At 54.7% G+C, this 27,952-nt stretch overlaps 1 protein-coding gene across 1 annotated transcript; it reads left to right on the top strand.

Annotated features, from left to right (window-relative positions):
* Positions 1-38: 38 nt before the first annotated feature.
* Wfs1 (wolframin ER transmembrane glycoprotein) lies at positions 39-26,316 on the top strand. Its single transcript, XM_028882347.2, has 8 exons — positions 39-154; positions 7,174-7,413; positions 14,899-14,981; positions 17,152-17,296; positions 18,643-18,813; positions 19,318-19,398; positions 20,880-21,031; positions 23,717-26,316. The coding sequence occupies exons 2-8, from the start codon at positions 7,179-7,181 to the stop codon at positions 25,520-25,522; spliced, it is 2,673 nt and encodes an 890-aa protein (XP_028738180.1). The 5' UTR covers positions 39-154; positions 7,174-7,178; the 3' UTR covers positions 25,523-26,316.
* The last annotated feature ends 1,636 nt before the right edge of the window (positions 26,317-27,952 follow it).

The following is a 27,952-nucleotide window of genomic DNA, read 5'->3' as shown; positions in this document are numbered from 1 at the left end:
GGGCGGCGGAGGCCCCGCCCAGGCCCCGCCCCTTGGCCGTGGCCGCGCTGGATGCAGGGCCGCGCGCTCCGCCTCGCTTGCTTTGCTGGCCGCTGCAATCTCCGCGGTTCCTGAGCAACTTCGCGGCGGGCTGGGAGGCCCAGCACTGCGGCCGGTGAGTACTTCGGGATCGTTGTGCTGTGGCCTTGGCCCTGGGCACGCAGCGGCAGGGAGGGTTCCGGAGCGCTGGGAGGCGCTGCTCTGCCGGCCTCAGTTTCCCCTGATGGGTGGCCGGGCCCCAAGTCAACTCCAAGTTGCTAGAAGTTGGAGGCCAGGACTCTCGCTGCTCCGCAGAGCCCGAGGCGCCTACTGCCCCATCCGAATGGGGTGTGCCCCAGCCGCGCGCCCCTCGTCCGGCCCCGGAGTCCCGGGCATGCCTGCAAATCTCCCCGTGAGACTGTGCTGCGGATGGGACAGCTGGTCTGAAAGACTGTCCGCGCCCCAGAGCTGCCCCATCATGCCCTACCTCCCCCGCCTCCCCTTCGCAGGGCGGCAGAAGACCTGATCCCTGGGGCGTGTAGGGGCTCAGCCCACCCCGGAACCGTCTGGCTGTTTCTCTCCTCCTTCGGGGCCTCAGTGAAGGAGGCAGGACAGCGGGAACCCTTGAGACCTGCCTGGAGTGACCCACCCTAGTATGAACCACTGGCCGTGGTGTGCCCACACCTCTAGTATGCCCCGCACCTTGGGAAACTTAGGTTCTGGTCAGATGACTGGAAGCCTTCTGGAAAATCTGACCCTGCCCTTTTGGGTGTGATTGGAGCTGCGTCCTTTCACCGCATTTGGTTAGTTGATGTTATATGAGATTCCAATAAACCAGCGTTTGGGTTCCTGAAACTCCCTCCCCGCCACCGCCACCTGCCACCACCAGCGAGCCTCTCTAGTCACAGGGGTAGAACTTACAGTTTCCACTTGACACCAGAGGCTCAGTGAATTTGGGGCCTGGCCAGGGCCACACAGCTCATGGATAGAGCTAATGAACCTCTGCCCCGCAGCAAGCAAGTGCAGCCCTACCTCCCTCACCTTGGACGATGACCCCTGGTGGTTGGCTGGGACTTTCCCATCTCTGGGATCCATCAGTCCCTCAGAGCTGTGCCCTAGACTCTTGATGCCCATGAGAATCGCAGAGCCTGCCTTCCCGCCTCCCCCACCTGCTGACCTCTGAGGTGTTTTCATCTGACTAGGGATCTAGAGGGAGGTTCTTTTATGCACTTCCTTTCTGCATGCTCCTTGCACCTCCTCAGACACAGGCATCATCGGGTGGAGAGGCTCTTCGCCTTTTGTCCCCAGGTGGAAAATTGTGGGCCACACCCCAGTGCTGGCCTCCCCTATGGCTTCAGGAGGTTTAGGGCTGGTCACACAGGAGACCTAGCTCAATCTTGGCCCCAGAAATACCTACACTGTCTGACAGTTGCCAGACACATCCCTGTCCCTGCCGGGGACACAGTGACAATGGGTGGGGAGCACTATGCTCTATAAGGCACCCCTCCTCCCACCTTTCCGACTTTAGGAGGGGGCTGAAGCCCCCAGCCACATGCCAGGCCACTTCTGAGTCCCCACATTTTAGTTCTCCTTACATCTTCGTCCAGTTACAACCTCCTGTCTTTCCCGGCTTCCCATCTACCCCAATGCTTGCCCTGTCCAGGCCCCTCACTCTGCCTGGATGGCCCCGACTCCCCTCCCTGGTCTTCCATGGCTCCAGACATCCTCAGCCGTTCTTACATTCTTGGGCCTATGGGATCACGCTCGCTCCTAGCCTGGCATTCCTTCTGGCCCCAGGGGACTGATGTTTGTCTGTCTATCCACCCCTCCCCCAGGGCACGGGTACATCTAATGCTGAAAATCTCCTCTTCTCTCTGCTTGTCCCGAAGGCTCAGCCAGGCCTTTGCAAAGTCCCTAATGTGTCCCTTCCCACGGTTAAATGAGGGCTTCTCTGTCCATTCAGTCACTGTGACTTCTCTCTCAGGCTGTCTAACTAGGTATCCCCTTCCCACCAAGACAGGTGCCCAAAGATTAGCCCTGGAGCATCTTCTCCTGGGCAGGGCAGCTCAGTGCCCGACAGTCCCCGATACGCCCCAGTCCAGCCTGCTGACCCACACAGCCAGCCCAGAGCAGGTGCCAGACATGACAAGCTTGGTTGCCCACCATTGCGGCCAGGCCCCTCCCAGTTCACTCCCCCTCTGTTCCTGTGAACTTGTCACATTGGGAGAGCTGGACTGTTCCTTGGTTTGGACTTAATACTCTGGGCAAAAATAGGCACCTGGGAGCCATCAAGGGCTTTGTGACCTTGTCTTGAGGGTCAGCCCTGTGCCAGAGGGCTGGGTCAGGCCAGGCCAGAGTGGACATCCTAAGCCAGGGGCTTGGTCACTGGTGGATTTTAAAAAGCTTCATTTTAACTCCCCAAATGCTCCACATTCATTATAGAAAATTAAGGAAATGTATTTTTTTTTTTACACTAAAGTATAACTACCTATGTTCCTTATTCAGAGATAGTAAGTATTGCTGTGGGGGAGGGGCATTTCTTCCATCTTTTCCTACAGATGAGTTTTGTTTTCATCCTAAACAGACCCAGAGTGATTACCAAATCTGTTTCAAACATTGCTTGACAGTATTATGTTTTGTTTTCTGTCTTTGACTCTTTGTACACAAGATCATGGTTCATAGCCGTGCAGCGGGTACCATGTGGGGGCTGAGGGCTTTATCACCGGTCTCTCAGGACACCAAAGCATTGCTGTGAGGATGTTTCTGTGTGTGAGCCCTGCAGGTGTCTCTCACGAGTGCCATGCAGAAGTAGACACGCTGGCCATCTTGACTTCCCATGGGGCTTGTTACCAAGGACTGAGAGAGTGGCACTACCCTCTGCAGAGCAGGATGAAGTTGTCCTGGGAGGGTTAGAACCTTCTGGATAGAAGGCTCCATGTGGTCCTATAGCCCTAGCCTCTGTAGGCCACCGTCAGGCAGCCCTCTCCGGAGTGGCCTCTCTGGGAATGGCCACTCCTCAGCACAGCTCCTTGACGCTGACATTTGTGTTTAGATGGGATAAAAATATGCCTTGGTGTTCACAGGGAAAGAATGCCAGCCACTCTGGGTTTTGGGATCTTACTCAATGATGAGTTCTAAGCCACTGCTCTGGCCACCGTGGAGCTGGGACCAGAGCTGAGTGACGAGGTTCTTGTTCTACAGCCAGGGATTTCCAGCCCTAGGGAGGGACTTGCCTAAGGTCATTCAGCCCCATCGGCCCCAGGGTCCTAAACCTGGCTGCCTCCTCTTTCAGCTTGCATCCATTAAGCCGTGGTGTATATCCTGAGGTGCAGCCCTAACTTCTGGGCTCACAGCAGCACCCAGTAGGTCCTTCCCCCGCCCTTCCTACCCTCACCCCTACCCCCCCCCCAAGCCTCCGCCAGTGTCAGATCTGATGGTCTGATTCTTGTGTCTCTGTGGCCAATAATTCCAGGGAACTGTTTTGAGTTAACAAAACTCTTTGACTTAAACTAGGCTTGGCCAGTGCCCCCAGAACCTGAAATGAATTCCCCTGCATCTACCCTGTCTTACCAGATTTCTTTCATTCTTTCTTCTTCTATCTTTTTTTTTTTTTTTTTTTTTCCGAGACAAGGTTTCTCTGTGTAAGAGTCCTGGCTGTCCTTGAATTCACTCTGTAGACAAGCAGACAAGGCTGGCCTCGAACTCACAGAAATCTGCTTGCTTCTGCCTTTCAAGTGCTGGGATTAAAGGCGTGCGCCACCACTGCCCAGCCTTACCAGATTTCTTAGAATAGTTTTGCCTTGACTGCAGTGTGCGCATGGTAAGTCACCTAGGAGCATAGCAACCAGCCATAGCCGGATTCCCTGACATTTCCTTTTATAAGGTGTTTTTCACCTGGAGGAGAGGTTTTCACACTTGGGTTTCTCTCTGTGTGTGTGTGTTTACATGTATGCGTGTGGGAGCCAGAGGTCAACCTTAGCTCTTGTTCTTCAACCACTGTCCACCTTGGTTGTTCGAAACAGGGTCTCTCACTGGCCAACTAGGCTAGGCCGGCCAGCCCGCAAGCCTCCCGGATCAGCCTGTCACTGGGATTACTCCATAAGACTTTTGTTTTTACTTTAGGATTGGAGACTGGACTCAGAGCTTTATGCCTGGCAAGAATTTTTCCAGTTTGAGCTATGCCCTCAGTCCCCCATTTAGGGATTTTGTTTGGTTTGGTTTTTTTAAATGCCTCACCATTTACAGGTGGCCTTCTCCTTTACCTTTGCACCTGATGTGGAAGGTGTAGGGAAACCGAGGCAGGGAAGCTAAGCAGCTACTCCCCATGGTACCTGTGGTTATGAAGCAGTGTCCTGTTGTCAGGAAGGTGGCCTCTTTTTCATCACAGAGAGAAAGCTGGACAGAAGCCGGGAGAGCTAGAGTTTAGGGCCTGAGTGGAGGCATCTGGGAAACCCTGGCCAGAGTGTGGATGGAGCTGCAGCTGAAGGCTGTGGGGCTTCGTGCTGAGGAGGGGCGGAAGGGCTCCCGAGGAGGGCGCTGCCGGCGCAAGCATGGAGGCAGCAGTTGCTCGGCACTATGGAATGACAGCCGGTGTGTCAGTGAAGGGACCAGGAGAAGGGTAGGGCGCATGCAAGGCCTCTTTCAGCAACATGTTTGCTGAGGTTGGAGGAATCTGAACCCAGCCCCAGAAAGAACCTCAGGCTGTTTGGACGGTTCCTCCGCCTTCCAGACCTCAGAGTCTGGGTCTGGGCGATAGATGAGATTAAAGGCCGAACAGTGTCTTCACCAGTGACCTGGGATGGGGTGTTCCTACTTGCTAGGCTTGGAGGAGCCCACAGAAGGTGCATGTGAGGACTGAGCAGAGCCTTTTCCTAATGACAGTGCGGGGGCCTTGTGTCTGTGGGGTGGGGGAGCCCCTTCTCCCTTTAGTGAAAGTGAAAGCGGTACCTTTGCTCTGGGGGGGGGGAGCCAGTGGAGGAGGCAGCTTGCAGGTGACCTTTCTTGAGTCTGAGGTGGCCTGGTGTCCTGAGTAAGGGTTCTCTGTGTGGAGGGCCCAGCCCCGTGCTCCCTGTACTGCTGGCTGTGGCTCCCCTTGGGTCTGTGGGCCCGTGTGGGTGTGAGGCCCCTGTATCCTCATGGGTCTGCATGTCCCTGTGGATGTGTAGCCGTCTGTTGGTCTCCACGTTCCCTTGGATCTGCATGCCCCCGTGTGGCTAGCTGACAAGATTTGCAAGGCATCGCCATTCCCGGAAGCCTGCATTTGGGAGACAGCTGGAACCCTGCGCCGATTTCCAAGCAGATTCATGAGGCTTGGCCATGCTTTTGGTTTTAAATATCCCTAGGGGATGTTTTAAAATACGGGCTTAAAAAACATAAATAAGAAAGTAAATTGAATGAAGGACTCTGCTCCGTGCAGGAGAATGTTAGATTGAAATCTGCTTTGCCCCGTGGACACGGCTCCCATTTCTGGGACCCATTTGTAGTTGGGGGTGGAACTGAAGTGGAAGAGTCTGTGACTAGCATGTAAGCCTGGGTCCATTCTTGTGCACAGTGTGCAGAACCACTCATCTATTTGGGAGCTATTTGGCCAGGATCAGGGCTAGATGCTGAGACCTGGTCCTTTTCAGCTTGGGCTTGAGTCCCCTGTCCTCACCGTCACCCTGAGCATGGAGAGTGATAAGGACGCTGATGCTAGGAAAGGCACATGGCTGTTCAGGATCGCATGGCTGGAGGCCCAGGCCAAGAGGTCAGGACCCCTTTGAATCAGAGTTCTATTTCCTCATTGCCAGACTCCTGAGCTTGTTTCCTTAAAAGTGATGGAGAGGACAGATATGGCCTTGGCTTTGGGGAAGGGTCATTTGGGAATCTGAGGAATGATCTCACCACACTCTAGTGTGCAGGGGTCCAGCAGTTTCAGGGGTCTCTGCCCCCTCAAAGACCTTCTAGGCTCGGGATCCTCCAGCACTTGCTGTTCCATGGTCTCTGCTCATGACTGCCTTAATTACGATGACCTGTTATTTTCCAAGTTGCTAAGCAGCATGCAAGGCCCCTTTGCTGACCGACCGGTCAAGCCCCTTCACCAGTGCTGGTACTGACCGCTCTCCAGGCTCGTCTAGATGTCACTTCTCACACCACTACTGGCTTTTCATAATGTGTATTAAAAGCTGGGGTGTGTGGTCCTGAGACTAGGACCTGGTCCCCAGGATTCGCCAGCTGTGCCCCCTACCTCAGCCTCATCGTGTATGTTTACTCTACCGGGGTGTCTGTTCCTTCTTAAAAAGAGATTGGTTTTTATTTTATGTATATAAGAGCTTTGTCTGTGTGTATATATCCATGTGCGTACATTGTGGTCCCAGGAGACCGCATCATACCCACTGGAACTAGAGTTCTCGACAGTTGTAAGCTGCCATGCGGGTGCTGGCAATCAAACCCAGGTTCTCTGGAAAAGCAGCTAGTTCTCTTAACCGCTATCTCTCCAGCACCAGGGTCCATTTCTTCAAGCTTCCATTAGAAATCAGTGTGTTTACTGAAGTTTACTCGTGTGTTTACAGTGGGTCTGTTGTTGTGGAATTCAAAGGCTGAAGCCAAGATGTGTCCAGGCCTGGTCCTTCTGGAGGCTCCGGGCTATTCTCACCTCTCAGCTCCTGGGGTGGCTGTCAGTCCTTGGTGTTTGGCCTCTTGTAGTGGTGTTACTGCAGCCTCTGGTCCATCTCCACGTGGCCCCTGTGCTGTGTCTGTTTCTAAGGACCCCACCAATTGAACTTAGGACCAGCCTGAGCCCATGTGATCGCATTCAAACAGCTTCCGCTATTACGTCTGCAAAGACTCATTTCTGGATAAAGTTACTTTCACAGATGCTGGGTGACAGATGTAGGTCCCCACGCATCCCCCATGGTCAGGTCCTATCTACGTTCAGTATACCACATGCCCCATCTTTCTGAGTGTCATCAATGTCATCCTCATTTCTCAGATGAAGGCACAAAAGCCCCAGGTCACCTTCCTTGACCTGATGAGATGGGAACTGGAAGCCACCCCGTGGGGCTGTCAAATGTAATAAGATTGCCAAGCTTGGCAGCTCACACCCGGTTCCTTGTTTTACCATCAGGCTGGTTCCGGGGCCTTTTTGTTATGTCTGACCCTCCTCTTTGTTTGCAGGCAAGATGGACTCCGGCACTCCGCCTCCAAGCCCCTCTGGCCCACCTCCTCCATCCGCACCACAGCCCCAGGCCCGGGCCCGGCTCAATGCCACTGCGTCACTGGAGCAGGAAAAGGTTGAAGCACCACATGTTCCCAGACCTCAGGCTGAGCCCAGCGCTGGACCAGCTGCTGGGGAAGCCGCCACTCCAGAGCCACGGGCCCCTCACGCCAGCAGCCGGGAAGGAGTAAATAAGGCTGGTAAGGGGTTAGGGCCAGGAGGTCCTGCAGTCCTCAGCCCGCAGCAACTTGGGGAAGCAGGGTGGGCACGCGGCCCGGGTTCCTCAAGTCGGGGCTGCTCTGTAGTCTGAGGCTGCAGCATGCAAAGTGCGTGTGGATGTCAACTGTGTGACCAGCTGTCCAGGCAATACCTTTCTCATTTCGCCTGTGCAACAGCCTCATTTACAGGTGGACCACGTGACTCAGAGATGTCCACAGTCACGCCTGCCGTCTCCGTGGTCCTCCTTGGACCCCCAGCTCTCAGACTGGTTTGAGGACTTAGTGGTTCAGTCCTGTGTCTTACCTCTGGGTTGTCACCCGTTCCTCTCTTGGGGTCATTCTGCGACCTTCAGATTGGCCCTCGTGGTCTCCCACCTCCTTTTTGCCCACTGAGAACCTCTCTCCCCAAAGTGCTCAGCTCACCTCACCTTTTGGGATGCCACTTGCTCATGAGGTCTTCTACCTCTGGCTCTTTCCAGCCTCAACCTATGGGAAGACCCACCTGTGGGGTGCAAGCATACATGAACACACACATTCATATTCTCTCTCTCTCTCTCTCTGTGTGTGTGTGTGTGTGTGTGTGTGTGTGTCTCCCTCTCTGTCTCTGTCTCTCTGTCTCTCTGTCTCTCTCTTGGAACAGAAGTTTCCAGAGAAATATCCTCCTTATTCTATGTCACAGTCTGATATTCTCTTCCCAATTTCTTAATTAAAATTAAAAAGTACTTCTTTGGGGGAGCATTTAAATTGACCTCATGGGCCTTTGCCGGGTGAACACTAAGCCTTGGGAATAGTTACCATTCACCTCTGACTTAAAGGTGTCCTGAGATGCAGGGGACAGTTATGGGCTGAGTGTGGGACTCTGTGCCTTGCAGGGGCTGGCCTGTGTGATCACACTGGGGCGTTTTGTCAGCCTCTGGCCTCTCCATGCTCTTGTGCCTCCAGATAGCATGCGTCTCTCTCCTTCTGTGTCAGATGCCAGACGGGGATGGGGGGGGTGGCGGGGGGACGTGGAGGTGGAAAGTGAGCATCATATAAAATGCATGAGAGCGCCGCACACTACCAGCAGAGGTTGGAGTCCAGCAGTACAGGACAGGGTGAATCCTGCAAGGGATCTGTGGGGCAGAGGATGGGAGCCTGTCAGGAGGAAGCACCGAGGACCATGTGTAGAGACTGGACTTGACCTATTATGATGCAGGAAGACAATGCTGCCTCTTGGTGGCAACTGACTGGCATTGACTCCAGCTCTGGATCCTGTGTACCAGGCTCATCCCCTCCAGTTAGTCCTGCCACCCTGGCATTTGTGTGGCTTTACAGTTTCACTTGACACCGTGTTCCAGTGTGTGGCATCATTCACTGGACCCTTGCCAGTGGTGGCCAGTCACAGAGTGGGGCTGTATCTTTGGGTGAAGGTTTGTGTCAAATTACTTCTGTCCACAGGCTGTAAAGAGGGGGTGGATGCCTCTGTGGCCTCTGCTGCTGCCATGCAGATGCTGAGACTATCCTTTGCTGTATCTGGCTGGGTTGGTGCGAGGCCCCTTTTGGTCCCTGGGTGGTAGGTGTGAGTGATGGGGTACAACCTCCAGTCCTGGTCAGTTTGTTCTGTAGCAGGCTTTCTCAGACCATCAGCCCCCAAATCATGACACAGAGACTTCTTTTTAATTATGAAAGCACAGCCTTTAGCTTACGTTTGTCCCACTGGCTCTGGCAGCTTAATTTAACCTCTTTCTCTTAATCTACATTTTGCCTCGGGGGCTTTTTACTTTTCTTTATTCCGTATGTCTTACTTTCCTGCTTCTTCCATGGCTGGTTGGCTGGCCCCGGGTGTCTCCCTCTCTTTTTCCCTCATTCTTTTCTCTTCTGAGCCGAGGTTCCTCCTCCTACTTATTCTCTCTCCCCACCAGCCCCACCTATCCCTCTCCTGCCTAGCTATTGGCCGCTCAGCTTTTTATTTGACCAGTCAGGTGCGTTAGGCAGGCAGGGTGAAACAGCAACACATCTTTACAGAGTTAAACAAATGCCGCGTAAACAAATGTAACATACCCTTACATAGTTAAAGCAATAGTCCACACCACAAATGTGAACCATCTCTTACCTAGTTGAAGTTACAATACTTGATAGTCAATATTCCACAGCATTGTTCCGTGCCCTTGTTCCAGCTGTTGGCATCTTCTGTTTCCTCCAAGCAGCCCTCAATGATCACTCCAACTCAGCAGCATCCCCCCACCCAGCACCTGACGGGCCCCCAGATCAGTGGTGCACACCCCTGTGTCTACCACTGTTTGCCAGCCTGTCCACAGATCAAGGCCTGGAGTTTCAGTTCCTGGGTCAAGGGACCACGTCTTCTGGCTGCCGCCCTGGCAGAGCTGAAGGGTTTCGGCCTGGCTGGCTAGGGCTGAGGCTCCTGGGCAGCTAACGCTGCCTGGCCAATGCCACCCTCAGCGCTGCCCTGCCCTCAGGCTCTTGGCTTTATGAATCTTCTTAAAAGATCACCGTGTCCCTCAGCTTCGCCTCCAAGGCAGGCAAAGCCTGACCCTAGATCCCAGCCCGGCGCCAAATGCCACCCACCCCTTCTCTCCGATATCGTGTGACTATGGGGGCAGAGGCCGTGGCCGGAAAGCTGGGTTTCAATCTGGGTAACTGAGTAAAAGGCCCAGACCGCTGTTTCAGGTACCACCCAGGAAGCAGGCGTCAGCTGTGTGTGCTCTGAGACCCAAAGTAGCACTGGGAAGAACCAGCCAGGCAGGTCAGCAGTCTGGAGTTTCTAGTCCTTAAAGTCCAAGCTTCAACTCCCCTGTCCCTGGTCACTGATGTGGGACGGTGGCCGGGGCAGTGGGGCCTAGAGGTCATGCCAGGGAAAGTCCAGCCAGTTAGCTAACGTGTCTGCAGGTTTACTGAGCACCCGCTAAGATACGGACGGGTAACTACAGCAGGAGGCTTTACCCAGTACCTCTTTAGGCCTCCTACTGCATCAGCCCCTCCCCCACTACGAGCCTGGGGTTGGCCACTGTCGCCTGTCACCATCTCCTTTCTCAGATGAGAAAGCAGATGGAAGAAGAAGCTGTGGACCCAGGGTTAGGAGGGAGTTAGGAGTAGTTTGACTCTGTGTTTATCAGTGGGCCACCAGGGACTTGCTGGCCAAAGACAGAGGATACGCTGCATGCCTGGTGAATTGAGTCCATTGTGCCCAGGGAACCTTCACCGTCCCCAGAGAGTGGAGCCTGCCAGGCTTTGGTGACAGGGCCCAAGGCTCATGACTGCCCTAAAGGACCCTTCCCGAGCCTGTGCTCTATGATGGTAAACTGTTGTATCCTTGGGGTTGACCTCAGTGCTGGGGACTTTGGTTGTAGCTCCTAAGGGAACCCAGAGTGGTCTATTTCCTCTTCAGAGCATCACAAGTATGCCTGGAAGGCTGCCTAGAGAAGGTGTCATCTGAATTGCCTTTCAAAACCTGGGACACGGACCAGAGCTGCTTAGGGGGTCCCCATTCTCCAGGTCTCCTCCAGATTCCCTTCTGGTCCACAGAACTTGCTGGAGCACTCACACTCCTGACCCTGCCATTAGTCCGGCAAGCCATCTGCCACGTGAGAAGACGCTGCTGGTGGTGCTCATGGCCGGACTGGGAGGCTCTGAGACCAGACAGCCAAGGGGACCGGTGACCTGGGCTGGCAGAACACCACAGGAAGTCGTGAGAATCTGGGGGAGCGGTGGTGCCGACGGCACATCCAGACGGGGCCGTTCTGAGTTTTGCCCCAGCACTGCTGCCCAGGTCACAGGCCGGTCGCCTCCAGCTGTGTGCAGCTGGTCGGCAGGAGCTCATAGCAGCATAGTCCAGAGGTCAGCAGAGGAGCCCAGCACCTCTTCATAGGTGTCCTGGGCTTTGGCCTGAAGGGTCCTGTCACTGTCCTCAGCAGAAGCCCAGAGCCTGGGCCTAATAAGCTAGGTGGCCTAAGTGACACCGTGGACACAGGGCCGGGAGACGCCGCCTGGTCCGCTGAGGAGCCCTGCTCATGGGCCCCTCTGGTGGAGGGACTTGAGTAGACTTCGCTGCTGGGTTGGGTTAAGCGACACTACTCTGGGCCTGTCGGGGACTTACGGGGCGTCATGCTGCACAGGGCCCCTGGCCGGGCGTGTGTGGGTCTGCAGCCCTGACCCGGGTGCACCTTAGACCAGACATGGGCCTCTGAGACAGAGGCCGTCTCAGTCCCAGCCTGGTTACAGCCCTTTCTCCTCTCCGCTCCGGGCCTCTCAGGAGCCCCTGGGCCTCACAGGTCTTTTGTTAGAACCTGTTTAGGTGTCAGGAGCCAATTGTAGATGTGAGTGTGGGTCCCTCTGGCCTGAGGTCACACATCGGAGCACCGCTCTCAGAGTCACACCGTTGGTAGTTTAGGAGGCAGCAAAGCTTCTCCTCCCCAGCCCCCCGACCTTGTACCCTCCTGTGTACCGGTCCTTGAGTGCACACTGTGACCTAGTGCTTAAGCTGCCTGTCGTGAAGCCACCTGTGATGGTCTCTTGAGTCTTCCGGAAAGCGGGCAGCGCGCCTCCCTCTGTTTGTTACTTCTGCCTCTGGCTGCATTCCAAGCCCCTGATGTCAACCTCTCCAGGAAGTCTCTCCGGGCAGGGCTGTTGTCTCCAGTCATCATGTTACCTGAGCTGACAACATGGATGTCTTCACTGGCTCTCGGAGTGAGCTGTGACAATGACGGGTTCATCAGCTTGGTACCTACGGCTCTTTGGCCCAGTAACTGTCTGCTGGGTGGATGATAGGGGCCGAATGCCTTAGGCTGTTCAGGCCACAGAGGGTGGAGTCCCTACTGTCCCACAAGTGTTGAAGAACCCCTCTTCCCAGAGTGATCCTGATTGTCCCAAGTGGGGAACTCTATCAGTTCTGACTGTCCCGTGTGGAGGAGTGAGTATTCCCAGCTCCCTGTGGGAGACCCCTTCAACCTGGCTATCCTACCTGGGAGACCCCATGGGCCCAGGGTGGCCCCAGATGCCCTGTTTATTGTGGAGCCCCTCAGCCAGGTAGCCTTGTGTGGGAAAACCCTGGTCCACATGATCCTCTGCTCTGGCCACAAGGGTCGTGTGGCCCCGGGGCCTTTGCTGTTCTTCCTGCCCATCAACATAACCCCTCATGATGGATGGACAGAGAAATCTGGAGGCCGAGGACCCCGGACCAATGATGAGGAAGTGTGGCATGTTAGAGACAGGATGCTGTGTCCGATTTATTGGTTGTGTGTTTAACGGTCGAGTGTTGAGCATGCTGTAGGAAGTTTAAGGAACCATTAGGTGTAAGATGGATTGGTGGTGCAGAGCCGGAAGGTAGCTTGCGGCATGGAGGTTGCCTCTGGGAGTGCTTGGTGTACAGTCAGGGCCAGGAGGGAAAGATGCCAGAGGCTGCCTGGTGTGGCTGAGCATGGCCCGGCAGGCGGCACCACGGTTGCCAGACAGAGTGAGTGCTGGACTGGTGTGCTGGGATGCATGGGACAGAGGAACACTGCAGGTCTACTCACAGCTACTCCCTTGTCGGCCCAATGTTTGTTCTGAGTTTGCTGAGCGGTACTGCTGGGAGCTGGGGCTTGAAGACCAGTGGGACCCGGTGCAGTGGGCCACACCCGACCCGTGCACTGCGGGGGGCCAGGATGGGGGAAGGAGCTGGGGCCAGCAGAAAAGAGTGTACCCCTGGGGCTCTCCTCCCCAAGACGGCCAGCAGAACTGCCAAGTGCATGGGGCCTGTGCGAGAACACCAGCTGAAGAGATGGGCAGGGCCCTGTTCATGGGTTCACAGAGGCCAGGAGCTCCTCAGAATTATATGACCTACTTAGGACGGTAACTCATCACATGTGACTGTAACTGACTGGAGTTAGTTCAGGAACCTCTCAGTTGCAAATGACAGACACCCAGTATGCACTGGTAGAAACAGGAGTGGGGGACAATAGCAAGAACCTCCCTCTCTCTCCCTCCCTCCATCCCCCTTTCCCTTCCTTCCTTCTTTCCTTCCTTCCTTCCTTCCTTCCTTCCTTCCTTCCTTCCTTCCTTCCTTCCTTCCTTCCTTCCTTCCTTTCTTTCTTTCTTTCTTTCTTTCTTTCTTTCTTCCTTTCTTCCTGTGTGTGTAAAGTGTGGCGTGACATGTGTCTGCGTGTGTTCCTGTGATTGTGCAGATGTGTGTACAAGAAGCCAGAGGAAGATGTTGGATGCCCTCTATTGCTCTAATTCCCATGAGACAGGGTCTCTCATTGAATGAGAAGCTTCTTGTTTTGGCTTATTGGCCGACTGGCCAGAGGGCTCCCAGAGGGATCCATCTTCTTCTGGTCTCCAGTGCTGGGCTTGCTGGCATTCACAGCCATGATTAGCTTTTCGAGCGGGCACTATGGACTCAGATCCTCTGGATTTCCCTCTGCACGATCTCCCCAGCCCTCTAGAGTCTCTAGAGTAGCTTTTGGCTTCAGGTGAGGCTGGACCCAGGAGTTCATATGCTGTCAGTAGGAGGTACCCCCTTTCCACTCTCCCCTCCCCTCCCCTCCTCTCCCCTCCCCTCCCCTCCCCTCTCCAGTCTCTCTGCCTTCCTGTGTTGTCCTCTGTCAGGTAGGCTCGCCTCAAAGGGTACCCCTCCACAGAGCCCATCTGGCATGGGAGAAAGGCTGTTCTTCCAGATCCAACACAGACTCTTTGGCTTGACTATGTCCATCCCTGAACCATACACTTGTTCAGGGATGGGAGGTGCCAGGTGGGCTTGCGTGCATTTCCCTACAGCCCTGGGCGAGGTTATTGCTTATTTCTGATTGGAGTGAGATGAGATCATGAGGATAGAGCCTCATAAATGGATTAGTGCCCTTATGAAATAGGTCCCGGAGCTGTCTCGCTTCTTCTAGGCAGGGCACCATGAACTATAAACCAGGCCCTCCTGAGATCTGTCTGCTGGCGCCATGAACTCGGACTTCTCAATCCCCAGAACCCTAAACAATAAACTCCAGTTTGTAAGTCCCTGGGTTATAGCATTTGTCGCAGCAGCCCTGACAGTGAAGACACCCGCCCTTAAGAAAAAAGGAATGAATGCCCATCCACTGTGCCCTCCAGAGCTGCAGTGTCTGCTGAGTATGGATGTGCAATCTCACTCTTTAGGGCCTCTCGAACTACAGCCCTGCGAGTGAATTGGAACTGAAGGGTGACGGGGGGACTTGGGTCTGCGTCCCACTCCCAGTCCCCACACCCACAGAGCTCCTAGTGACAAACACCTCTGGTATAGAACGTTCTGGCTCGCTAGCAGCATCAGTGGGCAACCCACTGCCTCCCAGTCTCCCTTTCTGTCTCCTCCTCCTCTTCCTTCTCCTCCTCCTCCTCCTTCTCCTCCTCCCTCTTGCTTCAATGTTAAAGTGAGAGTCAGTGACAGAACTCCTGAAATCTGGTCCCGGCAATCCTCCATTCCACAGGTCTGGCTGTGTGACATTCTGATTTCTCTTCATGTTCAAGGTCCCGTGAAAGCAGATGTGGAGATCCCCTTTGAAGAGATCCTGGAGAAAGCCAAGGCTGGAGACCCCAAAGCACAGACAGAGGTGAGGACCAGCCATTGTGTGTGTGTGGGGGGATGTCTTAGAATGTGACCCCAGCACCATGAGCCTGACTTGGTGTCCTGTGGCTCATGGAGTAGGGGTCTGGCCTTTTCTGCAGGGATGAGGAACTAGTATGGTTATGGAAACCTCCATATTGGTTAGTTTTTGTTTGATTGTTTTTTCCTCAGTACCTTCTTGGTGCACCCATGCTCACCACTCTGGTCCTGCACACACATCCTGTCTTGGGCATGCATTCCTCCAGGGTACCCTCCCTCCTTCCTGCCCACTCACCCTCTTCCAGGTGTCTGCAGCAGGCTTGCTCCTGAGGAGGGGCTGTCTCCGCTGAAGGGCCACTGTGCCCAGGGCATTGTGGGACAGGAGAGTCAGGAGTGGAGGAGCTCAGACAATCTTGCTGGGTGTCAGAGACCCAGGTGCACAGGCAAGAAGGAGGGAGAGGCGGACAGAGATCTGGCAGGCCATCGTTTCTGTCCTCAAGGTGCTGTGGCAGGTGGGAATCAGCTGTCCCACATTTTGGCAGCAATGGAGGCCACGAATGTTTCATCCCCTCCTACCCGCCCTTCAGTACTATGGAGGCCGAGACACCAGTCCATGTTCCTGCTATTTCCCATCCTGGGGTCTAGAATGCCCCCCCACAGCCTCGCCTCAGCCTACCCTAAGGGGAAGCCACTGTGTGACACAGGGATTTTGAGTGACCTCTGACTGCCTGGCTTCCATGTTTGTGGCTCAAGCAAGTGACTCCTGGGGTTTCCCACCCTACAGCCCTCGAAGAAGGGAGGAAGTCTCTATGCAGGGACACAAGGAAAATTTCCTGTTTGCATCTGAGGGGCCAGTTGAACTGTGAAATTGTCCCCAGCCTGTGCCCCATGCCTCCGGAGGCTAGTGAACACCCACAGAGCTGGTTGGATTGTGAAGTCCTCCCCAGCCTCCTGAACTTGGGGAGCATGCCCAGTTCTTTCCTGGCCTGTCTGTGTTTTTGGCTCCACTTTGCCCATCTGTAGAGTGGGAAGCTTGGACTGGGTTAACGAGCATTTTTGCATAGGGCCAGATAGAAAATATTTTGGGCTCCACAATCTGTCTAAACTAATCAACATTCCCATGGAAAACAGAAAACCTGTCATGCTAACGTGTAAGCAAGCAGCCATGGTTGCCTTCCAGTAGATCTGTCAGGGCTGGCGAGATGGCTCAGCAGGTAAAGGTGCTTGCAGCCAAGCCTGGTGACCTGAGTTCGAGTCCCAGAACCCACATGGTGAAAGGAGAGAACTGAATCACACAAGTTGTCCTCTCACCTCTACATGTGTGCTGTGGCATACATGCACATACACATATACGTATGCAAGAAATGAATAAATAAATGTAATACCTTTTATTTTAAAATTCTATCATAAAAATAAGTAGTAATCTGGCCTGGGACCAGGGCTTCTCTTGGCTACCTTCTCCAGCTTGAGCTGTTTGAGAGGCAGCAAGTGGACTCAGCCGTTCTAGTTTTCTGACCGTAATGGGGTTCTGGCACCCAGTAGGCAGGAGCAAGGGAAGGAGCTGAGCACAGTGTAGCACCCACATTCTGTTGTTCTGCCCAGATTAGGACCCCCAAAGAGACCACCAGGAGACCAGAGATATCCAGAATGCAATAGCAAGGTTTACTTCTCGGCGCAATACGAGCTAGCAAGGAACCCTCGTCCGCAGTGCCCGGCGCAGCGAGGCAGGGAGGAGAGTTCCTCTTTCTTGGGGAGATTAGCTTTTGAAGGCAAAACCCACAAAATTCTTCAGAGAGGAGGGGGTTAGCACGGGTCCACCCTTGATTGGTCCAGTTTTCCTGAGCTTGGACTTTATCTTATTTTTTGCTCTGTCAGGAGTTTTACAGCCCATCTCCAAAATTTGGTCATGTTATCTCGGGGGAGGGGGGCGTCTCGTGGTTAGTTACCACCAGACAGTCTGATTTTGTACTTTTAAAACTTCTGACTTCACCCTGTATGGGAATGGGGAACTGACTCGGTTCTGGCTATTTTAGATGTCCCTTTCCTCGGCTCTCCAGGCCTTAGGGGGAACTGGGGTGGGGGTCTCTCACTGTCATTATAGAAGGCTCCACGCCTGCCCCATAGTGAGGAGAACAGGATCCCGGAAGCTGGAGGGTGATGGATGTCTCTGCCTTCAGGTGGGCAAACACTACCTGCGGCTTGCCAATGACGCAGATGAAGAACTCAACAGCTGCTCGGCCGTGGCCTGGCTAATCCTGGCAGCCAAGCAGGGCAGGCGGGAAGCTGTGAAGCTGCTGAGGCGGTGCCTGGCTGACAGGAAAGGTGAGGCTGTGTGGGGCCTTCGACTGCTGCCCACAGCGGGTGTGGTTTGCAGTGCTGGCCACGCTGTTGGGAAGGGAGAAGTCTTTGGGGTCGCCTCCTTGCCCTGCGAGGTTTTTGAAATCTGCCATGGACTTCACATGCCAGACTAATTCCTTGTCCTTTGTCCTGCGCTTGGTGTCCACGGGTAATTAATTAGTAATTAATTAGTCTCACTTCCCTTCTGGGTTCTAGTCCAAATCAGGAAGTAAATCTTAGAGTCCGAGGAGCGGCTGTCCCAAGTGCCTCGGAGTGTAAGTGTCCTGTAGGCTCCAAGGTAACCTGGGTGTGTCACTGAGTTTTTGTTGTGGTTGTGTATTTTGATATTTATTTTGGATTGTAAGTTTTTATGCTTGCTGTATAAAACTTGCAATACATAGAAGCCACAAGTATACAAACCACTCATAACCAAAGCCCAGGAAGTCACTCTGTATCTCCCCTTCTGAGATCTATCAGTGTTTTCAAAGTTACCGTTAGTGTACAGAGTCTTTTCTCTTTAACACCTAGACTGGTCATTTATGGGAGAAACAAAACAACAACAACAACAAAAAGATTTCCCATTAAATTCTGTCAGCCAGGATGTCTCAACCAGCCTGGCCAGGCCACAGCAGGTAGAGTCACCTAGAGCTGGCCGGGTTAGGGGAGCCAGCGTAATCCACATGGCGGTGCTCTGGAGCCAGTGGTTCCCAGGGCTGCCTAGGAGCAGGGGCAGGCACACAGCTCTGGAGGGTAGGAAGGGGAGGGCAGCACAGACTCACCCGCTCTGCCCTGCCCTACCCTGCATTCCTGCCTGAGATTGCTGGGCAGATAAGAAGTCCAGTCCGAGAGAGAGTTCTGTGTGTGTGGAAGGCTCCATGTTCCCAGCTGCCCTGGGTAGAGTCCCAGCCCAGAAAACACTGGGCACAGGGGCGCCCCCTCTTGCTATAGTTCCACTGGTAATTGCAGCGAGTTTATTTCTCTTCAGATTCGTGGCTTGGACCCGAAGCACCTTGCTTTGTACCTTGTCCCTATTGTAGCACCTGCTGACGAGGGTGCCCCGAGGACGAGGTGTCAGAGGGAACAAGCCAGAAGGGCTGGCAGCCCTGTGCTCCAGTGGACACTCAGGCATGGCCAGACCCGCCTGGCCTCCAATTTGGAGCATGGGCGCTATCTTGGATAGGGCTCAGATGCACTTTGGGGTCAGGTATCCACTCTACTCTGAGTCAAAGAAGCCAGTCAGAACCTTCCTCATGGCCCTGTGCCCAGCCTCCTGGGAGTGTCCCTGGGGGCTGCGGTGGGGCCTGGGTTTGCCTAATGCTTTTGTCTGTCAGGCATCACTTCTGAGAATGAGGCCGAGGTGAAGCAGCTGTCTTCTGAGACTGACCTGGAGAGGGCCGTGCGCAAGGCTGCCCTGGTCATGTACTGGAAACTCAACCCTAAGAAGAAGAAGCAGGTGGCCGTGTCCGAGCTGCTGGAAAATGTCGGGCAGGTCAATGAGCAGGGTAGGCCAGCCACATCACCAACAACGGACTTCCCCTTGGCTTCCCTGTGGGGGGGTTGGAGCCCCATGGTTAGGAGGTGACAGGCATATTAGCAAATACTGTAAATACCATTTATTGGTCGGAGTGTATCCTGGGCTGCTTCTGGTTCAAGGGCCAGAGATACAGGGAGTGACAGAAGCCTGGTTCTCAGCCCCAGGGAGCTGACTACTATATAATATTGGCTGAAGATGGTCAAGGGCAGGCAGTGCCAGCCAAAGAGGGCAAGGGTGGGTGGAGTGTGTTCATCACTGAGTAGAAACAGCCCTGAGCATGCTGGTCCTCCTTGTGGAATGGTTCAGAGATGGCCACCCAGGGATGTGGCCCTTGCATATGACGGGGCCCCAGGCCCTGTGATCCCTGAGCACGATGGTAGCCCAGGATCCTGAGGACGTGTGCTTGATGAGCTCTGGGTCGTGAAGAGACAATTCGGCAGCCTCAGCTTCCGATCCTCTCTGATCCTTACAGATGGAGGGGCGCAGCCAGGTCCAGTTCCCAAGTCCCTGCAGAAGCAGAGGCGCATGCTGGAGCGCCTCGTCAGCAGTGAATGTGAGTATGACTGCCCATCCTGCTGGCTGCTGGCTGCGTCCCAATCACCACCCAGTACGGCATCCTCTCTCTCCCCTGCATCCTAGCCTGGGTCGCCTACCAGGGTCTCTGGCTTAAATGGACCTGCATTCAGTCCCTTTGAGTGACAATGTTTTTGTCCCTGGGACATGAGCCTTGTACACTGGGAGCTCAGACTACAGCGGGAAACAGATCTACATTGTGACAGTCCTCATCGGGTGAAGGCCAGAGTCGGGGCTGGTGCCTGAGTGAGCAGGAAGTTCAATGAGGGAGATGGGTCTATAAACAGGAAGGGGAGGGGGACCAGGGTGTGTGTGGGGGGATGTGTCCCGGTGTGGGCACTTGCATTGAGGCACAGGTAGAGTGTTACAGCATCCATGTGGAATGGGAGAGAGGCTGGGGGCACACAGAGCTGGAGATGCTCTTGGAATGTCTGGGATCAGAGAATTAGAAGACACCAGACCATCACATCATATGTGGTGTTGGGGGGGGGGAGAAGATCTGTAGTTCAAGGGCCCCAGGCTCCCATCCTGGAGAAGACGGACATGTGGGGGAGGGGGCTTAGGGCTTCTCATCACTGATAGGAGAGTTGAGTCAAGAGCATCCTTGTGAGGCTCCGTGAGTGGGACAGGGACTCACTGTTATGACTCATTAGCTCATGAATGCAGCCTCCCCAAGCTAGCCCAGCAGGGGCTTCCTACATGGCTGTGGGCTCTTGGTGACTTTCCGCCAGCGTCTAGCATTTGTCTTCCCTGAAGGCTGGTAGTCCAGCCTTTGACACACGCTGAGTTTCTTGTCCCCAGTGTTTCCCAGAGCTTAGAAAAGCATCCAGTGCATAGTAGGCTTTTTGCAGACACAGGTGGGTTTACAGACACACAGTAGGTTCTCAGGGGATCCTGGCGAGTATGGGGGCGAAAGGCAGACTTACGTTGGCTCTCTATAAATCCTATGGGATGAGAGCTTGGCGGGCACGTGGTCGGCCTCGTGGGATGGAGGAGTTATTGGCTGTGTAGTGGGTCATTTTGGGGATCATGATGGATGGGGTTCAGAGAGTCGCAGGTCCACAGATCCTGTTGTGTGGAGGGCTGGGTGGTGGCTGGCCTCAGGGCAGCTAGTCTTCAGTACCTTGAGGCCCTGCGAGGTGGAAAGGAGAGGAGGACATCGGAGGGTACCAGGTAGCAGGGATGCAGGCTGATTGACGGTCTAGCAATAGAGCTTGGCTTAAGGGGTTGGGAGGTCTTCAGGCATTAAGGACTAGGAGGACAAGTGACTTCATGTAGGTAGCATGTCACCTAGGTCAGGGATAACAGGTGGTAGACCCACGACTTCCTCCCCACCACTTTCTTTTCTATGTCCTTGCCCAAAGAATGGGCCTGTGCCTGAACCCAAATTGCCGTCCTATGTCGGCTGTGTATCCGGGCGTAGTGGTTTGGAGAACCTGGTATCTTTTTCCCTTGCTTCAGCCAAGAACTATATTGCTCTGGACGACTTCGTGGAGCTCACCAAGAAGTACGCCAAGGGCATCATCCCCACCAACCTGTTCCTGCAGGACGAGGATGAAGATGAGGATGAGCTGGCAGGGAAAAGCCCCGAGGACCTGCCGCTACGCCAGAAGGTAAGTGTGGCTCCTGCCTGGCGAACGGGTCCTCTCCCAGAAGCTGCGGGTCAGAGACGTCCTTGACTTCCTAGACACACCCAGATCTGGGTCACTGTCCCTTGGGTCATCTGAGGTTCCTGTGTGAGGAGGTGTCCTCAGGAAAGCAAAGGCGGGGTCATGCAGATGGGCTGGAGTGATCTTCACAGGGGGCTCGGGACTCTTCCCATGTCTGTGCAGATGTGCGTGGGCAGCAGGCCAAGGCAGAGAGTTGCACTTTCTTAGGTTTACTATGTAGCAATGTGGTCTGTGGCCTGGGACGGAGGCCGCTTTCTAAATATGCCTTGCCAAAACCCAGAGCTAGGGTCTGTGGGCCCGCTGAGCCGTGGGTCTGGCCACTGAACCTCCTATACAGGGACACTAAGAATGAGCCGGAAGGGCAGACACACTGGGGGAGGCGACAGGAAGAGGAGGGACATAGAAGTGCACCCTGCTTTGGCAGGTCTCCACACTGTTGGTGGGACTCTGTGCAAACTCATGGGCACACATAGGCCCATCGCAGAGTTGCCCCAGGTCAGTCTGTGAAGCTGGGTCGGATGCATCCACACCTCAGCCTGCAGGAACACGAGCATCACTGGGCAGTCTGACCCAGGGAAGTGCTTCACTGCAGGGCGGCCACAAAGCTGAGGCCCTCATAGGGACGAGTAAGATTGGGGGAAACAGGTCAAAATGGGAGCAGCAACATGAGAAGGCTTAGCTGGGTGAGCTGGCATGGAATGGCTGGAAAGTCTCCACAGGGGCCTGGAGTGTGGAGCAGGTCACCGCAGGGGACGGGGAGGCAGGACAGACATAAGAAAGGGGGGAGCAGTTCACCACACTCCAGAGAGATGAGACCCATGGGTGAGCCATGCCCCCAGGCTGTTGACAGGTAAAGCCTCAGCCTTGCTACTGAGGACAGGTAGCGGTCCAGAGCAGAAAGGACCGGAACTCGTAAAGTTCTGAGCATCAGGGTGGCACAGAGGCTCAAGGCTATGAGGAAGGTCCGTCCAGAACGGGACTGCACTGAGCATGCTCACAGACAGGATACCCAGATGGTGTTCCTACCATGAGAAGAGGAAGCCGGGGTCCATAGTTCTTGGCAAAGAGGAGCCCTCCCATAACACACTTTTGCTAGTGAGGTCAAGATGGAAGGATGGATTGGAGAAGACTCTCGGGCCAGAGCTTCCCAGCTTGCGCTGCAATGCCTCCTTCCGCAGAGCCCTGGTCTGAGTGTGCGCCATGGCCCTTCACAGTGACATGACCGTCTGAACTCTGTGAGGACCCGTCCTGCAGTATTTGGACCCATCATGGCCCCTTTGTGTCTTCCTACTGGGTGTCATTGTGCAGAAAAACCAGCAGCGAGCCCTCTCAGGAGTCTCCACCCTCAGGCTGCCTTAGCCCTCAGTGCCTTGCCTTGCAGGGGACCAAGAGGCTCCCGAGAGAATGACAGGAGCCTCTGTACACTGACGACTCCCACAAAGAAGGTTCTAGATGCCAAGCAGCTTTCCTCAAGACTGGGGAAGCAGGGTGGCCCCTTAAAAGCAAATTTAACGTTTTAAAATCCTCGTATGTTTTACATTAACTTACGGAAACTCTGCCACGGACATTCGCTCTCAGGTTTCAGCGGAAGCTGCCTCCCTTCCGCTTGCCTCGGGCGTGCTGGTTGACGGCGGCCACGGTCCGTGGCAGCTTGGGTTGCATTGTCGGTGGGAGGGCTGGGTCCTGAGCTTTCAAACCTCACCATCCTTCCTCAGGGCTCATACTGCCATCAGTATGTGGTGTGTAGTGTAGCCTGGTGAAGTAATGGTTACTGTCCCTTTGGCAGTTGAGGAGACTGAGGCTGAGGGAGTTGACATTGTACCCTGGAGAGGGATACAGTCTCTGGTGGGCAGCTCAGTGCTGTTGTATCTTGAAGCAGGAGGCTTGAGGGAAGGGGGACCCATGTGCCTTCCCCTAGATATGGTAGGCATGTGCAAATCCTTCATCACCCTAGCAGAAGGTGGGTGTCTTAGTTACTGTTCTGTTGCTGCGAAGAGACACCATAACCCAGGCAGCTTAGAACAGAAAGCATTTAATTGCTTGCCATTTCAGAGGATTAGCCCGTTCCCACTATGGCGGGAAGCATGGCATCAGGTAGGCAGACACGGCGCCGGAGCAGAGCAGTAGTTGAGAATGTACATCCCGATCTGCAAGTTGCAGGCAGAGAAAGAGAGCAAGACTGGGCCTGGTGTGGGCTTTTGAAACCTTAAAGCCTACCTCCAGTGGGCTTTACCTCCTCCAGCAAGGCCACGCCTTCTCCAAAAGTGCCACACTTCCTAATCCTTCCTAAATAAACAGTTCACCAGTTGGGAACCAAATGTTCAGATATGTGGGCCTATGGGGGCCATTCTCATTCAAAACAGCACAGTGGGAATCTCAACTTGGAGGTCCAGAGGTATGGGGCTTAGAAGAAGGCAGGCCTCTAGGGACTGTGGAGTGTGGCGAGCACTTCCGTGGGGGAGGTGCTCCGGGTGGTGGATGGACCTGTGAGGACAAGGCCCAGGGGTGGGAAAACATGGGGGTGAGGCATTTGCCTTGTGCAGAACCACGGAACTAGAATTGGGGAGTCTGGGTTGGGTAGCAAGTGGCTCTTGTCCTGGGTCGTTCCAACTGCCTGTCTCCCCCTAGGTGGTGAAGTACCCTTTACACGCCATCATGGAGATCAAAGAGTACCTGATCGACTTGGCCTCCAAGGCAGGCATGCATTGGCTGTCCACCATCGTGCCCACGCATCACATCAATGCCCTCATCTTCTTCTTCATCATCAGCAACCTAACCATCGACTTCTTCGCCTTCTTCATCCCCCTGGTGGTCTTCTACCTGTCCTTTGTGTCCATGGTCATCTGCACCCTCAAGGTGTTCCAGGACAGCAAGGCCTGGGAGAACTTCCGCACGCTCACTGACCTGCTGCTGCGCTTCGAGCCCAACCTCGACGTGGAGCAGGCTGAAGTCAACTTCGGCTGGAACCACCTGGAGCCCTATGTCCACTTCCTGCTCTCAGTCGTCTTCGTCATCTTCTCCTTCCCGCTGGCCAGCAAGGACTGCATCCCCTGCTCGGAGCTGGCCGTCGTCTCCGCCTTCTTCACAGTGACCAGCTACATGAGCCTGAGCAGCTCCGCCGAGCCCTATACCAGGCGGGCCCTGGTCACCGAGGTGGCTGCTGGGCTGCTGTCCCTTCTGCCCACCATGCCTGTGGACTGGCGCTTCCTGAAAGTGCTCGGCCAGACGTACTTCACCGTGCCCGTTGGCCACTTTATCATCCTCAATGTCAGCCTCCCCTGCCTGCTCTACGTCTACCTCTTCTACCTCTTCTTCCGAATGGCCCAGCTGAGGAACTTCAAGGGCACTTACTGCTACCTGGTGCCCTACCTGGTGTGCTTCATGTGGTGTGAGCTGTCGGTGGTCATCCTGCTCCAGTCCACCGGCCTGGGCCTGGTCCGCGCCTCCATTGGCTACTTCCTCTTCCTCTTCGCCCTCCCCATCCTGGTGGCTGGCCTGGCCCTGATGGGCATGGTGCAATTTGCCCGATGGTTCCTGTCACTGGACCTCACCAAGATCATGGTCACCACGGTGATCTGTGGCGTGCCCCTGCTTGTCCGTTGGTGGACCAAGGCCAACTTCTCGGTGGTGGGGATGGTCAAGTCCCTGACTCGGAGTTCCATGGTCAAGCTCATTCTGGTGTGGCTCACGGCCATCCTGCTCTTTTGCTGGTTCTACGTGTACCGGTCAGAAGGCATGAAGGTCTACAACTCCACGCTTACCTGGCAGCAGTATGGCTTCCTGTGCGGGCCGCGGGCCTGGAAGGAAACCAACATGGCACGGACCCAGATTCTGTGCAGCCACCTGGAGGGCCACAGGGTCACGTGGACAGGCCGCTTCAAGTACGTCCGAGTGACCGAGATCGACAACAGCGCCGAGTCGGCCATCAACATGCTCCCGTTCTTCTTGGGTGACTGGATGCGCTGTCTGTACGGTGAGGCCTACCCATCCTGCAGCCCCGGCAACACATCCACGGCCGAGGAGGAGCTGTGCCGGCTGAAGCAGCTAGCTAAGCACCCCTGCCACATCAAGAAGTTTGACCGCTACAAGTTTGAGATCACCGTGGGCATGCCATTTGGCACCAACGGCAACCGTGGCCACGAAGAAGATGACATCACCAAGGACATCGTTCTCCGGGCCAGCAGCGAGTTCAAGGATGTGCTGCTGAACCTGCGCCAGGGCAGCCTCATTGAGTTCAGCACCATCCTCGAGGGCCGCCTGGGTAGCAAGTGGCCCGTCTTTGAGCTCAAGGCCATCAGCTGCCTCAACTGCATGACCCAGCTGTCCCCAGCCCGGCGGCACGTCAAGATTGAACAGGACTGGCGTAGCACGGTGCACGGCGCCCTCAAGTTTGCCTTCGACTTCTTCTTCTTCCCATTCCTGTCGGCCGCCTGAGGGGTGCCCGCCGCCGCCGGAGGAGCTGCAGTGCATGTTGCCGTGAGCCCCACCCCCCACCCCCCCGTGTGGCCACCCAGCCAGCTGGAGCAGCGCCGTGCAGAGCATGTGTGTGTGTGTGTGTATGTGTGTCTACTCTGCTCTCACATGGGTAGATCCCACGTGCAGGGGCCTTGTGCTCACCTGTAGACTGCAGACCCCACTGGAGGGTGGTTCTCCATAGCACTGTCCACTTTGAATGCCAAGTGTCAAGAAACTGCATGCTGTCCTCACTCACAGTCCTGCCCTTTACCTATAAAGCTGGAGATCTGGGCCTGGCCCCAAACACCCTCCATCCCGAAAAGCACTTTACAGATAGGAGTCTCCCTCTCAGCCCTTCCTGCCTTCCTGCCTTTCCTTATTTTGTGTTGGATTTGTTTTTCAGAAAACCAAATACGTGTCTGTGTAGACTTCATGGTAGTTTTCTTATTTATTTGGTTGCTGCTAATCCTTGACAGTGGTCAAGTGTCCTTCCTGGGCCGTCCCCAATGGTCACATCCTGCCTGGCTTCCCGCCTGGGGATAGCATGTCCAAACTGGGCTCTGAACACTACAGCCTGCCTTGGAGCTCTCCCATTTCGGGGTGGGGGTGGGGGGTCGGGAGTTTGTGGGGATGCCTCTTCTGCATCTCCCAGGACCTGGGAAACAGTTCAAGAGTGTCCCTTTTAGTACCCAGGTAAGCTCGGCCATGTTCAGCATGGCAGAGCCAAAAGCAAGGTCCTAAGGCAGCCGAAATAAAAAGCTTTGAAACCCACACCCTTCCTCCTGGTTTGTTTACAAGGAGTTTTGTCTGGTGTGTGGGTGGGTGAGCGTCAGAAGATACCCGAACCCAGACTGAGTGGAAAAGTGCCCTTTGGGTTGCTGAGGGCAGCACTGGTGTCCACACAGTCGACCCCATCTGCTCAGTAGCAAACTGGCACTACACGGGTGTGAGAGTCTCCGGGGTCTGAGCCACAACCCAGCACCCGGTACCAGCACATGGCTGTCAGCTCAGCCTTTGACCCTGTTCTTTGGGTGAGAAGTGCTTTGTGGCAATGGTCACTAGAACCCAGGTCACTGACTGGATCGTCTGCATGACTCACGATTTGGTATTTGCACCACTGTATTTAGTCATGTGGGGTAATTCCACAGGGGCATAGTCAGAATTCCTCACAGGGGACTGGGCAAGTTAGGACGCTGTGTCTGTTTCATTGATGTGGCAAACACCATGACCAAAAGCAACTTAGGGGAGGCAAGGGGTTACTTGCCTTGTTATTTGCAAGTCATAGTCCGACATTGGGGAAGGGCAGGGCAGGAACTTAGGTAGGCTTGCTTAGTATTCTTCACTCACAGCCAAGGAAGCAGGAACCATAAAGGAATTGTGCTTGGTGGTACGTTCTCAGGCTCACTCACAGACCCATGCTTAGCTAACTTTCTTAGACAGCCCAGCACCACCTGTCTAGGGAATGGCGCCGCCCACCATGGGCTGGGCCCTCCTACATCTTTTAACAGTCAGGACAAACCCCATAGGCAATCAACTGAGCCTCCCTCTCGGGTGATTCAACCCTGTGTTAAGTTGATAGTTAAAGCTAACTTGGATGGGCTTCAGGTAGGCATGTGCCCCTCTTTCGTGTTATGTTTTGTTTTTCAGGCTCTCACTGTGTACATAGCTTAGGATGGCCTGAAATTCACTGTGTAGCCTAGGCTGGCCTCAAAGTCAGTGATCCTGCTACCTCAAACCTCCCAAGTCCTGAGATAACACAGGTGAGCCACCAAGCTGCCACTTGATCTCTAGGCAGTCATCATGATTGTCTGGGACTCTTGTTACAAAGCACAGATGACCTCAGTTCATCTCCATGTGGATGGGGGTGTCTATGACAACCTCATCTACAAGAAAGACTATTTTCAGAGAGCCAGGATGGGACTCACATAGGCCTGCCCCTGGGCCACCACACTGCTACCATCACCTCATGACTGATATCCCCTGGGAGTAGAGTGGACTCACGGGGAGAACCCAAGCTAGTCGTGGGTTCTGGGTGCCACCTCTCACTCAAACCCCCATGTGGCCAAGAGCCCTGCAAGGGCAGCTGTCCACAGCCTCCATGTCCCTGTCTGGGACAGCACTTCTCAGAGCTTCTTTGCAGTGACCTCTGTGCAGAAATGGGTGTCATACAGCACCCTGGCGTGTAGCTAGGAGCATTGCTCTCCAGTCTAGAGGTGTGGGCTGGGCGGGGACCTGAGAAAATGTATGGCTACATGGAGGCAGCATCCGGGCTGATGGGCAGCTGCTGAGACCCACACAGCATCAGACTCACGCTGTTTTGAGGGGGAAAAAGTCGATTGTCTGGGAAGGTGATCACAAGACATCAATAAACCCTCCGTAAACATGGGACCTTTTAAAAGGAGAGCATTC

This window comes from Peromyscus leucopus, chromosome 10 (assembly GCF_004664715.2).
Source record: "Peromyscus leucopus breed LL Stock chromosome 10, UCI_PerLeu_2.1, whole genome shotgun sequence".
Taxonomy (NCBI): Eukaryota; Metazoa; Chordata; class Mammalia; order Rodentia; family Cricetidae; genus Peromyscus; species Peromyscus leucopus.
Note: the sequence above shows the minus strand (reverse complement) of the source record. Positions and strands in the feature narration are given on the sequence as shown.

Bases quoted from the DNA above. Each gene is read 5' to 3' on its own strand.
- Wfs1 (XM_028882347.2), top strand. From the start codon at position 7,179: ATGGACTCCGGCACTCCGCCTCCAAGCCCCTCTGGCCCACCTCCTCCA. The intron at 17,297-18,642 runs GTGAGGCTGTGT...TTTGTCTGTCAG, and splicing joins GTGCCTGGCTGACAGGAAAG to GCATCACTTCTGAGAATGAG. The intron at 18,814-19,317 runs GTAGGCCAGCCA...TGATCCTTACAG, and splicing joins CGGGCAGGTCAATGAGCAGG to ATGGAGGGGCGCAGCCAGGT.